Source organism: Stigmatopora argus, chromosome 13, assembly GCF_051989625.1.
Source record: "Stigmatopora argus isolate UIUO_Sarg chromosome 13, RoL_Sarg_1.0, whole genome shotgun sequence".
NCBI classification, from domain to species: domain Eukaryota; kingdom Metazoa; phylum Chordata; class Actinopteri; order Syngnathiformes; family Syngnathidae; genus Stigmatopora; species Stigmatopora argus.
Genome location: NC_135399.1, coordinates 5588317 through 5603905, shown reverse-complemented (window position 1 = coordinate 5603905; position 15589 = coordinate 5588317). Strand labels below are relative to the sequence as shown.

The following is a 15589-nucleotide window of genomic DNA, read 5'->3' as shown; positions in this document are numbered from 1 at the left end:
GCCCACGCTGAAGATATGGTTGCCCTCATGTATATAAATCTATGATTGCTTGAGACAAACACAAAAATAAGTTAGTTTTGTTTATTTACTTTATTGATTTATTTTTAAACAGATTCAAAAAATATATTAATGGAAGAAAGTTCAAGTCAATAATAATTAAAGAAATTAAAAATTATATTCATTATTTTATCAATTCAGGATTCGATATGATGAGGTAAAAAAATTGAAAAGCAAAAAGGTTACTGTGTTCTCACATTTTTCAAATTAAAACTTCATTTTAAATTAAAGCCTCATTGCCATTTAATAAATACACATGACGCATTGGAGGAATGCATAAAGACCTAAACATGGTAGTTACACAAATATACAAAATATAGAAAATTAAGTTTAAAAAAATTACGGTAAAATCCTAAAATATAAATTTTTAAAATAATAAGAAAGAAGAAGCAAAATACAATTAGTATTTAAAAATAAATGATACATAAATTATATATTAACATTTTTAAAATAGTAACTCCATAAATGAACAAAAAAATAGTTGTTTTTCAATTTCTTTGTATTTTTTTAAACATGTGTCTTATTTTTGGATTTTAGGACCAATATGTTATTTTGTTTCTCATTGTATTTTTTTCTATTTTTATATTACTATTTTTATGAATTTGTTTATTCCCCCTAACTTTTTGATATAGTATGTTAAATGTAAATACAGGGGTTAAACATTATTAGCAAGCATGCATCCTTTTTAGAATTATTTTTAAATTATTTATTTAATGTTTTTTTGCATTAAAATAAATAAATAAACAAACAGATACATAAATAATCAAACAAATAAATAAATTAAATCAAATACTAGCCATGATATACGCCACTCTGAGGCTGAGTTGCACTGTCTTTGTTTACTGGTTAATTATGGTATCATTTTTTTCCCCCAATGTTATCTTCATGGTTCTCCCCAGCTTTACTGGACTTTCCACCGCAATGCAGTTGAGGTCTGCGGGGAATGCGGGCGAGCTTCCAAGCTGCTGATTAGTGGGAAGGAGATGATTGCGAGGAGGTTTGCAGGGTTATCACATATCCTGAGGCCAACATTGACATCGCAAGGTTAGAGAAACACCAGAGAGAAGGGTTCTCTCAGCAAGGTCAACAGCACACAAGTTTTACACACCTTGAAATTGTTCTCTTCCTCCTTCAGGGTACGCATCACTGAGAGAGTATTTTTCTATTCGTGAGACCAGAATAGATGATTGTTGATAGGAAAGGGTGGAATCGACTAAACCGTTTCATGGAAGACATTTTATTTCCCCCAAATATCCACTTATCTAAGAAAATAAATATTCCTTCTGGCAAATAATTGTGGCGTGTAAGGTGGAATTGGGGAAACCATAAAAACAAAAACAAACAGTGCTTTAGTCACCCTGTAGTTCCCTTCAAAAAGAGTCCATTGAGCCAAAGAACCTTCTCTGTCCAAGCCTCACATACCTGGAACTCAATGCCAATTGAATGGAATATGTATTCAGAACGTATGTATCTAAGTAATAAAAAGAAAAAAAATATAATCAAAGTAAATATGTATTCAGCCTTTAAAGTGAATAAGAAAGGCAAAGACATTTTGCAAGTGACAGCTGAGTAAACATACATACACATAAACCCACAACAACTTACTCACTCTAAAAAACTCAAGAAAAAACTCTGTGACAACTCTGGAGTTTACAAGCCTAGGACCGGGCCAGATTAAAAAGTGCCCCGAAAATAGGTTTTTGGACGAACAGTCATGGCGGTTGGATTTTGGGCTCTCTAAGGGTTCCGCCCAAAGCATGGCGTTTTCGTCGGACTTGCGCCGTGCTCCCTTGTCGCACAGTGGGCGCTCCCCTTGGAGACACTAGGTAATATGGTGGAAAAAAGGGTTTCACATCAAAATAAATGTACCACTGTATTGTAATTTTCAATAACATGATGTACTCTATCAACAAGAATATATTCATTCAATATGTTTAAAAAGTTAGGTGCTGTTTTTTGGTATTTTTGTCTCTTGACTAAGCAGTAAACCAGTCAACTTCTTACTGTTGGATTGCTATATTGAATTGTTAAACATTAAATAGTTTTAATAGTAAAATACTAAAGAAGATACTTTAAATTAGCAACAGTGAAATAGCTTTAAAAAGAATACTTGTAAAATGTCTGTATTTTTAATATTTTATTTACCATTAAAATATCATGCTCTTATATATACATATTCATACTTCGGTGCAATTTGTAAATAGCAACCAGCCTAGCCTGCATGTTTTGGGGATTTGGGAGGAAACCACAGAAAACCCACACAAGCCCAGAGAAAACATGCAAACTCTACACAGAATGACCAATCGGGTTTTGAACCCAGATCCCGAGAACAATGAGGCTGACATACTAACTACTCACCCGCTTGGCCGCCCAAGCAAAACACACAAAAAATATAAATAATTATTTTTTTGGGTTAAATGTTACCAAAAAGACATAAGCCTTTTTTAACGATTTACTGTTTTTTCCCCCACAATAAAACACTGACAACCACATCTGCCAGTACTTTATTCTAAACATACAATATGCCATTGAATAATAATTTACATCTGAGCCAAAGCACTACTTGATGGTGTAGTGGTTCATTCGACTGACTTTGATGCAGGCAAGTATGGGGTCAATTCCCATTCGGTGGTGATATGTTTGCAAGTGCAAACAATGGGTGTCTGTCTCTTTGCGTGCCCTACTGCTGGCTGGCGATCAGTATAAAGCAAGGGTGTCAAACTCGGATTGGTTCAAGGGCCACATTATCATCAACTTGATTTCATGTGGGCCGGATGATTTCAGATATGATATTTTTTTTCCGGATTAAAAGAACTGGACTAAAAGCCCTGAATATTCAGTTTTTTATAGATCTAAAACAATGTTTATTTGAGCTTTTTTTCTCAGTAAGGGAAAAATATTTTAATCATGTTTTTTATTTCAAAAGGAAACAAAATATTATTTTTTAAATTATGTTGAATTTCGAAGTGGAAAACAGAAAATATTTGTATATATTTTTAGATTTAAAAAAAATGATTTTTGAACTAAAAACACAAAAATAAAAACATTGCAATTGCAATTTTTGATTTAAAAAGGGGAAAATCAGGAAATATAATATACATCTATAACACGTGTCAAACTGGCGGCCCGGGGGCCAAATCTGGCCCACCGCATCATTTCGTGTGGCCCGGGAAAGTAAATCATGAGTGCCGACTTACTGTTTTAGGATAAAATTAAAATGAAGTGTATAGATGTATATTAAATGTCCTGATTTTCCCCCTTTTAAATCAATAATTGTAATTTTTTAATCATTTTTTTCAGTTTTTAGTTCAAAAATCATTTTGTAAAATCTAAAAAAAAAGTTAAAATAAACATTGTTTTAGATCTATAAAAAACTGAATATTCAGGGCTTTTAATCCAGTTCTTTTAATCAATTTATAAAAAAAAAAATCTAAACATTATATCTAAAATGGTCCAGCCAACGTGAAATCAAGTTGACGTTAACGCGGCCCGCGAACCAACCCGAGTCTGATACCCCTGATCTATAATCTTCATTTTAATTTGATCCTAAAACAAAAAGTCCGCACTCATGATTTACTTTCTCGGGCCGCACAAATAGACACGGCAGTCCAGATTTGGCCCGCGGGCCGCCACTTTGACACGTGTGGTATAGGGTGTAGATTTCTTTTCGCCCAAGGTCAGCTAGGATAGGCTCCAGCAGCCCCCGCAACGCTTATGAGGATGCACGGCACGGTTGATGAATGAATGCAACCTGCTAAATTCGAATAATTAAACAAATCAGCATCATATGAGAAAACCCAGTCAGCACAGACACAAATTATTTTTACTGTTTAATATAATTGACAACACTTTTACAAATAGCACTGGGACATCACTCAGTCTAATAAACATGACATCATATCAGCATATGAAATGAAAATATTCCCACTCAGACTCAAACCAACCCACATTTAGTCCTCTAACCAACACTTCTGTTGCACACCACAACAGCTGCCTACATGCAAGCAATAAAGCTAATCATTTATGTTTTTTTGGTTGTGATGTCATCATTCACTGAGGTTTTCATACAGCAGGACTCCAGCAATGATGAGGCAGTGAGTGCAATCCTGCAAAGTGAGTGACAACGTCAAAGAGTTCAAGAGTATAAATAGATTGATTAAACATGCAATTTCTCAGGTTCCAGCAACACATGCCAGATTTTCCTCTCCACATGCAAGCATACATGATTATGCTAATGATTTCTAATCACTGTGTCACATGATAAAAATTACACTGGGAAACACAATTTTTGTTGCATTAGGTCTGACTGAACTCAGGTTTTTCTAACATGATTTTTTGGACATAAGGCCCCTATTTTCTTGAAAAATAAATATGAAAACAATTGAAATTTCTGAAGGAATTGTTTGGCTCTCCCATTGATGAGTTCTTGCACTTTTCAGGTAATTTATTTGTTAAGTCATTGGTCGCCATTATTCATTGTGCGCGCCAATTGAAAATGAGTTGGATCAGGATGAGCAAATGAACAAATGTTCATTGTCTATGGTTATGAAAGATGAGTGTTCACACCCAGTACTCCCAGTTATGTGTAACTGGATGTCTATCGTCAATGGCAGGCAATAAGTTCATTTTTATCACTTCCTTGATAAATTTAGGGAACTTATAAGTCATTCTGGGTGACTTCTTATGCAATTGGTGTCATTGCCTGTTAGTTTGAGGTAATTTCCGGGTTATTTCTTGCTCATTGGTGGCTTGTTTTGGGGCACTTTCTGATAAGTGTCACTTGCTGTATATTTTGGGTCAGTTTTGTTTCATTTTGAGGCAATTAGAATAATTTGGAGGGTAAAAAATAATTACCACCCACGTAGGCTTCTTTTGCAGGTCTGTGTGGAAAATCAATAACAAGGAATGCACACATTTTGGAGGTGTTAAACGTGCAATGAGAAGATAATGAAGCTACTGAAAAGGATGCTGTGGGCAGATTTTGAAGAAATAGTACATATTTGCCATAAATGTTAATTTCTCTACACCTTGATTTTGCCAATGTTTCAAAATGTGATTTCTGTGATTTTGACAAAAACTGGAGAAAGAGTAGCATTTTGAAATTTGAAATGTTTTTGCCATTGGAAAATAATATGGCATTTTTTTCTTTTTCTTTGAGAAATTGTGAATCTTAGATGAGAAATCCAAAGACAGCCTGGGAAATATACATTTTTGGAACAGTGTGTTCGAGTGGTGCAAATTGGGGAAAATGTGGACAGAAAAAAAAACATCAAATCTGGGTTTTGCGAATCAACCCCACCATTGAAAAATATGCTTGTCTTATATAAAAAAAACAAATAATGACGTACGTACAATGAAATATGAAAGTAACAGACATGACTCCAATATTTGTGTGCATGTAACAACTAGGGGTGTAACAAATAATCAAGGTAAATAAATATAACAGTTGTCTAAGCACAATCGAACCAAATTTGATTGATTGTTAAACATCGAGTAAGATGTAATCCTTGTGTATACAGTTTTATCGAATAAAATAGTTTTCATTAAAATATCTCAATGTTTCAGTAACATGATTGTCAAAAATTGCATCAGCAAATATTAAACATTTGTCATGAAATTGATTATTTATACCCCTAGTAATAACAACATGCCAAGTGGGGAAAAAGATTAACATGATAGATGAGAAAACTGAAAATAGGCACCCAAAATTTTGTTAGGAAAACACCTGTCAGACCTAAACCAACTTTTTTTTTTCAAAATTGATACCCGGTTTTATGTGTCATTCACGATTGGCAACGTAAGACTATAGCAAAAAAATAGAACAAAAACATAATCATAGTATATAGTTCACATTTCTCATATAAAATATTACATGTTGGGAAAAACTGCATTGAAAAATCTTACAAATATCTGCGCTGACAGTAAAATGAGTAAGAAAAGAAATTACGCTTTCAATGACACTGAAACATGACTATTCAATAACAGCCATCCCATCTCAAATTGATTTAATTATAATAACTCAGATTTCTTGTTGATTCTGGTCAGTATAATTCATTCATAAGTCCGGAACTGGACATTTTCCATTTGTTGCTGTCAGCGGCAGTGAATGATTTAATGTTTACATACACGGGTCAATTTCAGAATGAATTTGAATAGTTAAATGAAAGTCATAATTACCTGAATTGTTCCTCCTGAGTTTCTTTACTATATTTGGTGGTTATTCAGCATCAGTTTTTGCAAAAATCTGAAAGTTTTCCAAATCATTTTTCTCCTAATTTTGGAAATCCATGACACACGGACCACCCAATGTCAAGTGGCCAATACTTGGAGATAACTTACTTTTGAAAATGTGACAAATTTTGCTGTGCAGGCTAACATATTACGTTTTGCTGTACAAATCACTTCTATATATGAGAATCTACTGCTAAGTGCTTATTTGCAATCAGTCTGTGGATAGTAATCCACTCATGTCCACAGGATTTCTTTCGATACAGCTGCGGAAATGTCTTAAATGTCATTTAATGTCAAATATGACAATGAGCCAACAAAATTTGGACGGCAAAGGAACTCCTCCTCATATTTGTGGCGGATTGTCGGCAGCCACGGCCGAGTACTCAGTATCGGACACGTTGGATGTCTCGATGAGGCGCGCCAAACCGGTCCGTGTGGAGTATTTGAAGATGAAGGCCTTCATGAGGTCGTAGCGGTAGTTCCGGTTGATGAAGTTGTAGAGGATGGGGTTGAAGCAGCAGTGCAGCAAGGACAGGCACTGAGTAAGGTGTACAGCCACGTAGAGGAAGTTCTCCAGGCCGCAGGTCAGAGGGAGTGCACCCATCTGGGAGAGCGAGTCGGCCAGTAGCACGCCGTGGTATGGCCCCCAACACCCCAGGAACACCATGATGTAGGCCAGGATCACACGCCTGCTCACGCGCCGCTCCTGCTCCACCGTGGACGATGGCGGTGACGTGCGTGCGAAGGCTCTGGCCAGCAGCGCGTAGAAGAATGCGATGACCGGGAATGGGAGGATGAAGCCCAAGAGGATGAAACTCAGCTGAACGCCCACCATCCACTCACCAGGGTTTTCTTCAGGGTACACGGCTCTGCAGAGCATGCTGCCCCCATGCGAGGCTTTCACTGTACGTACGAAGTATGTGTCTGGCAACGAGGCCACAAGTGCCAGGAACCAGACCCCAACGCACACCCAGCGGCGGGCAAACTTGCGTCTCATACCACCCTGGTTTTCCCGGTGGCGCGTCACGCTCAGGTAGCGGTCCACGCTCATGCAGGCCAGGAAGAAGATGCTCCCAAAAAGGTTGACAGAGAACAGCAGGTGCGTCAGTTTGCATGCTACCTCGCCAAAAGGCCAGTGGCCGTGCTGGGCCAGCGAGCTCACCCAAACGGGCAGTGTGAGGCAGACGCACAGGTCAGCCACGGCCAAGTGGGCAATGTACGTGTGGGTCTCGTGGCGTGGGGCGGAGTCCCGCTGGGCACGAAAATTGACCCAGAGGACCAAAGCGTTGGCTGCCAACCCCACCACGAAGATGAATGTGTAGAGGACGCACATGGAATGGAGCAGTGCGCGACGATTGAACGCCGTGGCGCACACCGTGCTGTCCACACTGTGTGAAATGTTGGAAAAGCTATCAGAGAAGTTGAGTTCGCCCAAGGACTCCCACAGGTCCTCCATTTCGCTGGTGCTCAGGCTCATCTCTGCAATGGTGGGGAGTTCACACAAACCACAGGTGCACGCAGAGGAACCCTGTGAAAAAAAGACCATATCCTGTCATTACTGTGTTAAAACATGGGTGGAAAAGGGAAAACAAGAAAGTGGATGAATGGAAAAAACAATACCAGGACCCCGATTTCCTGAGTGGAAAAGGGATAATCCGAAAGAACCAAGGAGGAGGGGTTATTCGAGCACTGCTTTCTTTAGTAGAAACTGGAAAATAAGAGGGTGGATGGGGGAAAAACAAAAACAATATGATTACCCTGGTTACATAAGTGATTGAAAAGGGGAAACAAAAGGATGGATTGAAAGGATCAAATATTAGCGACCTAATTCCATGGATGTAAAAGGGAAAACAAGGTGGTGGATAAGGGAAAAACTAAAAGAACACTGACATCCTTTCTAGAGATGGAAAAGGACAAACAAGATGATGGATTGATTGGGGGTTAGCCCTGAATTGTTAGTGTTAGATATAAAGTCAGGCTATACCCAAATAGGCTAAAAAGAATACGTAGTAAATAGATTTAGCTTTTTGTGGCGGGAAGCTGAACAGTTTGCGCCACCACTTCTCTATTTATTGCGGGGGTCTGCAAACCAGTCCTCAAGGGCCGCTGTGGGTGCAGGTTTTTGTTCCAACCGATCCAACACAAACAGTTTAACCAATGAGGTTTCTGCTGAAACAAGAAGCACCTGACTGCGCTTTTAAGATATCAGATTGGTGGAAAGGTTTCCTCTTATAGGTTGGAACGAAAACCTGCACCCACTGCGGCCCTTTCTGGAATAGTTTGGAGACCCCTGATTTATTGGGAGAACAAAGGAGGGGAGAGACAAAGAAGCGACATTGAAAATAGAAAGGAATACATAGACTTGATAATGGCCCAGACATAGGCTAGCGAGACAGTCATCATACGAATAAGAAAAAGCATGAGTTGGTCAATTAATTCACTCATTCATTCATTTTTAGTTCCACCCATCCTCACAAAAGGCCACAGGGATGTTGGAACTTATCCTAGCCAACCATGTACTAGTAGGCGGGGACACCTTGAATTGGTTGCCAGCCAATCGCAGGGCACAATAAGAAAAACAACCATACACATTCAAACTCATAATAAGGGACAATTTAGAAGCTTCAACAAGGCTATCATGCATGTTTATGGCATGTGGGAGAAACCTGGAGTACCCAGAGAAAACCCATGCAGGCATAGGGAAAACATGCAAATTCCACACAGCAACCCACTGGGGATTGAACTGAGGCCGACGTGCTAAATTGGTTAATTCGTTAACACAATTGCTCCAACAGTTGCATGGAATAAGGAAAACAAAAGGATGGCTGTGGGGGATATTATCTCGCAAATCAAGATAAGGTGAAAAAGGGTGGAAAAAACAATCGGAGTGACAAATTTCTCAAAATGAAAAGGAAAAAAAAACAATATTAGCACCATAATAGCATAGATTTAGAAGGGAAAACAAGAAGTTGGATGAGGGTGAAAAACGTAACACTGCTACAATTGCACAGATGGCAAAGGGAAAACAAGGGGGTGGATGAGGGTAAAAAAACAATAAAAGTGCCACAATTCTATGTATTGAAAAGGCCCAACAAATATGAACAAAGACAGTTTCAGCTTGTCTTAATGGGAAAGTGTAAACAAGGGGGTTGATGGGGGTGCAAAAAAATCTGCACCCCAGTTATTTAGATGGAAAGGGGTGGAGGATGGGGGGGTCTAAGCACACTATGGAATTGTGGAAATAAAAGAATACCTCAAAATCCACAAGTAAAAGACGACAACAACAAAAATTGTCACTTGAAAATAGCTGTAAAGAATATTTACTGAAAGATACATTGTTTTTCAGGGACCAGGTGAACTGGCAAAGGGATATTCAATTTTCAATTAAGCTCATGGCACCCTAGTTAACCTTTTATTCTCACAGACAGCACAATCTCATAAAATAGTCACTTATGGTCTGACACCCGACTCTGAAGACTCTTAATGCAGTTAAACTTGTTCAAGCAGAGTTTTCCAAATTTAATAGAGCCTTTCTGGCGTCCCTTTCATTGTCAGGATGATAGATGCATGCTGAAGGAGAGTCAGTGTGGGCGTGCATAAGTTTACAAGCAAATGTTGACATTAGCTAAACTAGACATTAGGAACCGGCATAGAAACCCAAACAGTGTACTTCCGGAGCGTTCCTAGCATTCCAAAATAAAGCTGGGTCACTTTTGGGGGAAACTTGATGCCACTTTATAGAATGTTTTCCCTTTTTTTCTTGCGGGGTCGCAAAGGAACTGTCGCCGAGTGGTTGATCAAAGAAAAGGCAGCTCGTAACCTTGAACACGTCATTTCTACAACATCTGAAGCTAATAAGGTGAGTCCATGTGCAGTACATTTCAAATAGCTGCAGTGACGTAAATATGGATGTGACAGAAGCATTATGAGGAGGTCACATAAACACTGTGCAATCAGGCCCTAAAAAATGTTCCTGTTTCATTTTAACACGAGAAACTAAAGAGTAGTTCAACTTTTAAGTCACATGAAAGAAATATTAACATTAGATTCGCCAGCCTCCAGAAAAAAACAGTTCTCACAATGATTATTTAAAACTGCAGAACCAAATTGCAAAAAAATAAAATAAATATATATATGTATGTATGTCAGAAAGCCATCAAATTTAACTGAACTGCACCAATTCTGTTAAGAGGAGTGGTCAAAGCTTGTGGATGGCTACCAAAAGCGCCTAATTGAAGTGAAAATGTTACCAACTATTAGCGCTGCTGTATGTATATTTTTGACCCAGCAGATTTGATCACTTTTTTCTGTTCACCCATAATAAAGTCATAAAAGAACCAAACTTCATGAATGTTTTTTGTGACAAAGAAGCATCTGTTCCAATCACTCTATCAGAGAAAAATCAGAGTTGTAGAAATAACTGGAAACTCAAGACAGCCATGACATTATGTTCTTCACAAGTGTATGTAAACTTTTGACCACAACTGTATATATATATATATATATATATATATATATATATATATATATATATATATATATATATATATATATATATATATAAACTGACAGTAATAAGAAATATGACTTTTGTGTTATTATATTTCTTGTCTATGAATGTTCCCGACAAGAAACACCTTTATTGTTTATAAACTATAAAATCTAATACTGGAACACAATGCTCATTTTTCAAATATAATTTTCAATTTTATTTTAGCTACCAGGTTTTGGGGACAAAGGAATACAAAGTGTACATACTTTATATTTGAACAAACAGTATGTGTGATTTTATTTGTTGTGTGTTTAATTTGATAATTAATCTCAACTGGAGTGTCACAAATGTCAACTCAACAAAATGAACCTCAAATAGACATCAAAAACATTTGAAAGATGAAGGTTGGCAGCGAAAGAAAGAATTGGACACCTATCACCGTCCACGGCAACCAACAAGTTAACTTTCAGGCCCCACTCAGCTTCAGTAGTTGTATGTATTTTTAATGATTAGCTTCTGCACGTTAAAACGGCTTCTAGTAACATTTGGCCTAAATCCATCAATGGTAAAGTAGGATAATAAAACTGGCAGTCACCAGAGGTAGAGTTACAAATCATTGACCACAACTCTTGCTCGTGCAAAGTGTTTACTGCTGTTATAATAGAGGATTTGGGACTTAATAGGCTCGTAAATCACTCGGAAATTCTAATTTCTGGGAATCACTTTAACATTATTAACTAAGAACATCTTGTGAGATAAAAAAATACATTGCAACCCTTGTTTTTTTGTATTTTACTTGATAGTAAGGCTACCCCGATTAATTAACTAATCGACAACTCATTAATTACCATATAAACCACCATTAATTTGAAGTCAAATCGTGTTTTAGGAACTGTTTACCCAAAAATGGTCCAAATATTATTTGAGAATCTTAAATCATTGCCTGCCATTGACAATAGACATTTAATTCATTAAAACTGGACGAACTGGCTGCAAATAACCATCTTTTAGTGCCATTCAGGATGCCAGATGTCCAATTCCTTTTGACCAGTACTGGTTTTATTTAACCCTCCCAGTCAAAAGAAATTGGACATCTGGCTCCAATTACAGCAGCCAACGAGTTGATCGTAAATATTGTATATAGAAAAATGGATGACAAAAGAAAGGAAGGAACACATTTTAAATGGTGTGCTGAAGGTATTATCTAGATTTTTAAAAGTAGCAACAACAAAAGGGGAAAACAATAAATATTCCCAATGCACATTTCCAGCTGAGGTCTTTACCCCAGAGGAATTGATATCATGTGCTTTATAAATGTGAACCGATTAGTCGACTATCAAAATAATCTTTTGTGGGAGTCCTACGTGACAGTACATTCTTCAGAACAGGGGGATCATCTCACACAATGGCCTTCTATTCCTTTATATTATATGGAAAAGACCTGAGCCAGGTAGCTCGGCAGGTTTCAAGCTAATCAGTTCTTCAACACTCACAGACATCAGATAACACACACACTGCCGAATCTTTGGCTCAGTCTTCCTTGATTTTAATCTGGGTCTCGTTAAGACAAAATACGGGAATAAAAGGTGTTGAAATGATTTGTGCGCGGAGATTTTACTTGTTAACCAGACAAAACATACACACCCATTTCTAAAATATGACAATGCCTAATCAAGGCGCAGAGAACACATCTGGGACCAAAAAACAAAACAAATACAATGGTCGATATGACAAATTGTTATCACAATTACAAAATATATATCAGTCTATAACTATCACGTCTTTGGTCTTTCAAATTTAAAACTTCAAACTTCTATGAATAAGTAAATAAATTACATTATTTGTTATTCAATCATGAAAGTAACTACGTTACCTTACTTTAAAAAACTGAATATAAAATATGATGAGTTTAAAAAGTGTTTTTGTTAAAGATAAGACAACTCCCTCTTTACACCATAAAAGTAATTAATAATAAAATCTGCAGAAATTTTGACATGCATCTTTATTTGTGGAAATTTGCCTTCAAAAGTGCTATGCAATAAGAAATGAATAAAATAACAATAATAATCAACTGAGGACATCCTCACCATTGGCAAGCAACTATTTTCAGCCTCACAAAAAGAAACAATGTAAATTCACCTCACATGGTTATTTAAAAAGAATAAAATAAAAACATTAGATGAAGTTAACCCATTTTAACCCAAGTTAAAAAGTTTTAGATATTTGCAACGTTTTGATAACATTTGCATAAAATGGTGAAACTCGATAATTTCAAGTAATAAAAGAATTTTAGGCTGTCCTTAAATGAGGTGAGTGGGTTAAATGGTTTAAGATTTTTTTTCAATAAGGCTGCTGTTTTTGCACAGGTGTTTAAGAGGCATTTTTAAAAAATAAAGAAATTCCTTCTAGTCTTTGTTTTGAAGATATTTTGATGATATTTTCCCTATGTTAGCCAATCAATAACCTCTTCTGGCATGTGCTGTATACACGTTAGCGAGAGAATTAAGACTTTGGACTGATGTCTTAAACCTGTACCTGCAGGTTTGTGAGATGGGAAGATATATTGAGCGCTGGTGAGATTTGGTAATCTTGTTTGTTGTCAGTGTGTCTCACATGCCTTCAAAAGTACAGATAAAGTACACGACAGGGAGACTTCACTTGGATCTTTTAGTGGGTAGGCTCGGTGTTGTCCTGCATCTCATGATCGCTGATTTTGGCTGTTCTATTGTCCTTTTGCAATCATGCTCCTTGTGCGTCGCTCTATCGCTAAGCCTGCTAAGCCTCCTCAACATCCTCTTCATCTACTGAACATTTGTCTGGAACTAGCGTTCACGGCGCATTAGCGCCCCCATTCTCTGTGGTGTAAATGCAGTTTCTATTTAGGCGGGGGTCGAATAGTCAACCCCAGCTAACTTTGGGACCCCTGCGGGGGAGAGCACGAATCAGTGGCCAGCCTATCGCAAGGTACAAGGAGAAGGATAACCATTCATGGTTACACTTATACCTAGGCAAAATTTCGAGTGTTTGGTAGCCTACTGAGCATGTTTTTGGAATGTGGGAGGAAACCGGAGTAAGAGCCACGCAAGCTCGGGCCGAAGATGCAAATTTCACACAGTGAGGACCAACTTGTGATGAACCCCCAACCCCAAAACTGACCACATCGGGCCAGCCGGAATAATAATTTAAAAATCGAATTAACTTGATCGATCGCCCAGCTACAAGTTTTTTTTTTTATGATTGTTGGTGCAAATGGTCATTTGTCTCTCTGTGTGACTGGCAACCAGTCTAAGGTGTAGTCTGCCAATCGCCCAAAGTCAGCTGGGATAGGCTCCGGCAACCCTCGCAACTCATACAAGCATACATGGTACGGAAGCTGAATGAATATATTTAAATTTTTACCTGCCCTTGTGGCCCGACGGCCGGGTGGTCCGGTACGGTGGAAGAGTGCTTAGCATGTCCGCCTTACAGTTCTGAGATTGAGGGTTCAATCCCAGGTGGGTACAGAGCTTCCTTCCTGTGTGGAGTTTGCATGTTCTCACCGGGCTTGCGTGGGTTGTCACCAGGTATGCTGGTTTCCTCCCACATTCCAAAAACATGCATGGTAGGTGGGTCGAACACTCTAAATTGCCCCGTGGTATAAGTGTGAGTGTCAATGGTTATCCGTCTCCTTGTGCCCTGCGATTAGCTGGCCAACCAATTGAGGGTGTAACCCCCCCCATGGTGCCCTAGTTGACTGGGATAGGCTACAGCACCCCCACGACTATTGTGAAAATGAATTAATTCATTTTACCTGCCCAAATGTGTGTTTCTTACTTTTATAAATAATATACAAATACAAAAATAACTCAAACATTCATTTTTTTTTATGATTATCCTATGATTAAAGAATATAAAAGCCCTCACCACCACATTATTTTCCAGGCTGGCATGAACATTTTCTCACATTTCTGCCAAAAACTCCAAACATAAATACAGATTTATTAAGTTAAAGGAAAGACCAAATTGTTTTCTGAACAGCTCCCCACAGACCCCCTCAAAAATATTCGCGAAACAGTGGGGTCGCGAGAGGTGAACCGCATTTTGGTGAGACTCTCCCCATGGTTGAATTTCAAATGAGCTCCAAACATCAACTTGTGCCTCACAATACACATGCAATAAAACGTCCGCGAAACGGTTATATGCAATATATTATGTTTTGGGGTTGTTTTGTCGCAAGTTTGTACTGTCGAACATCAAAAATTAAACCCAAATACAAAATGAGTGGGAATATTTCTGATTTGTACCAACGCGTTTTCGCCAAACTTCTCCTATCAACAAAAAAAATAAAATTAAAAGAATACAGCAAATGGCGCAAATTGAATTTGGAAACCGTGCGAACATCCTTTAGGTGGAAATATTTGGAGTAACGTGCGGAGAAAATCAGAGAAAGAATAGCTGCAACAATAGGGTGAAAAGTCTCTCCCACAGCACTTTAACGCATCATTCCAGTTTACCTTTTCAGGTCTTTTCGCCGCTTCTCCGCTTTTTTTGCTTGGCTTTGCATCAAGTCCGGACAAAAAGTGCACGTCTTTCAGTCGAGACGTCCTCGCGAGAGTGTGCCTCGACTCGTACTAGTGCACTTGCTGAATGCTGATACTGATCGGGTAAGCGAGAGAGAGAGAGAGGGGGGAGAAAGAGGGAGGGGTGGACGGGGGTCGAGGGGACAACGCCCCCAAGGCTGGATTATTGACATCGTCGGCATGGACGGGTTTCGGCCAGAAGAGGGACATTGGTCGAACGTGCTTGTCCTGCTTTAGAAGATGAAACTAT

The 15589-nt window shown here is 38.2% G+C and overlaps 1 protein-coding gene across 2 annotated transcripts; it reads right to left on the bottom strand.

Annotated features, from left to right (window-relative positions):
• Positions 1-3866: 3866 nt before the first annotated feature.
• On the bottom strand, positions 3867-15380 carry LOC144087397 (atypical chemokine receptor 3-like). 2 transcript variants are annotated; one of them, XM_077617847.1, is made up of 3 exons: positions 15274-15380; positions 7909-7996; positions 3867-7816 (listed from the first exon to the last, which is right to left on the bottom strand). In XM_077617847.1, the coding sequence occupies exon 3, from the start codon at positions 7763-7765 to the stop codon at positions 6632-6634; it is 1134 nt and encodes a 377-aa protein (XP_077473973.1). In that variant the 5' UTR covers positions 7766-7816; positions 7909-7996; positions 15274-15380; the 3' UTR covers positions 3867-6631. The 2 variants fall into 2 exon arrangements, with proteins under 2 accessions (XP_077473973.1, XP_077473974.1); XM_077617848.1 differs by lacking the exon at positions 7909-7996 and having other exon boundaries at positions 15274-15373.
• Positions 15381-15589: the final 209 nt, after the last annotated feature.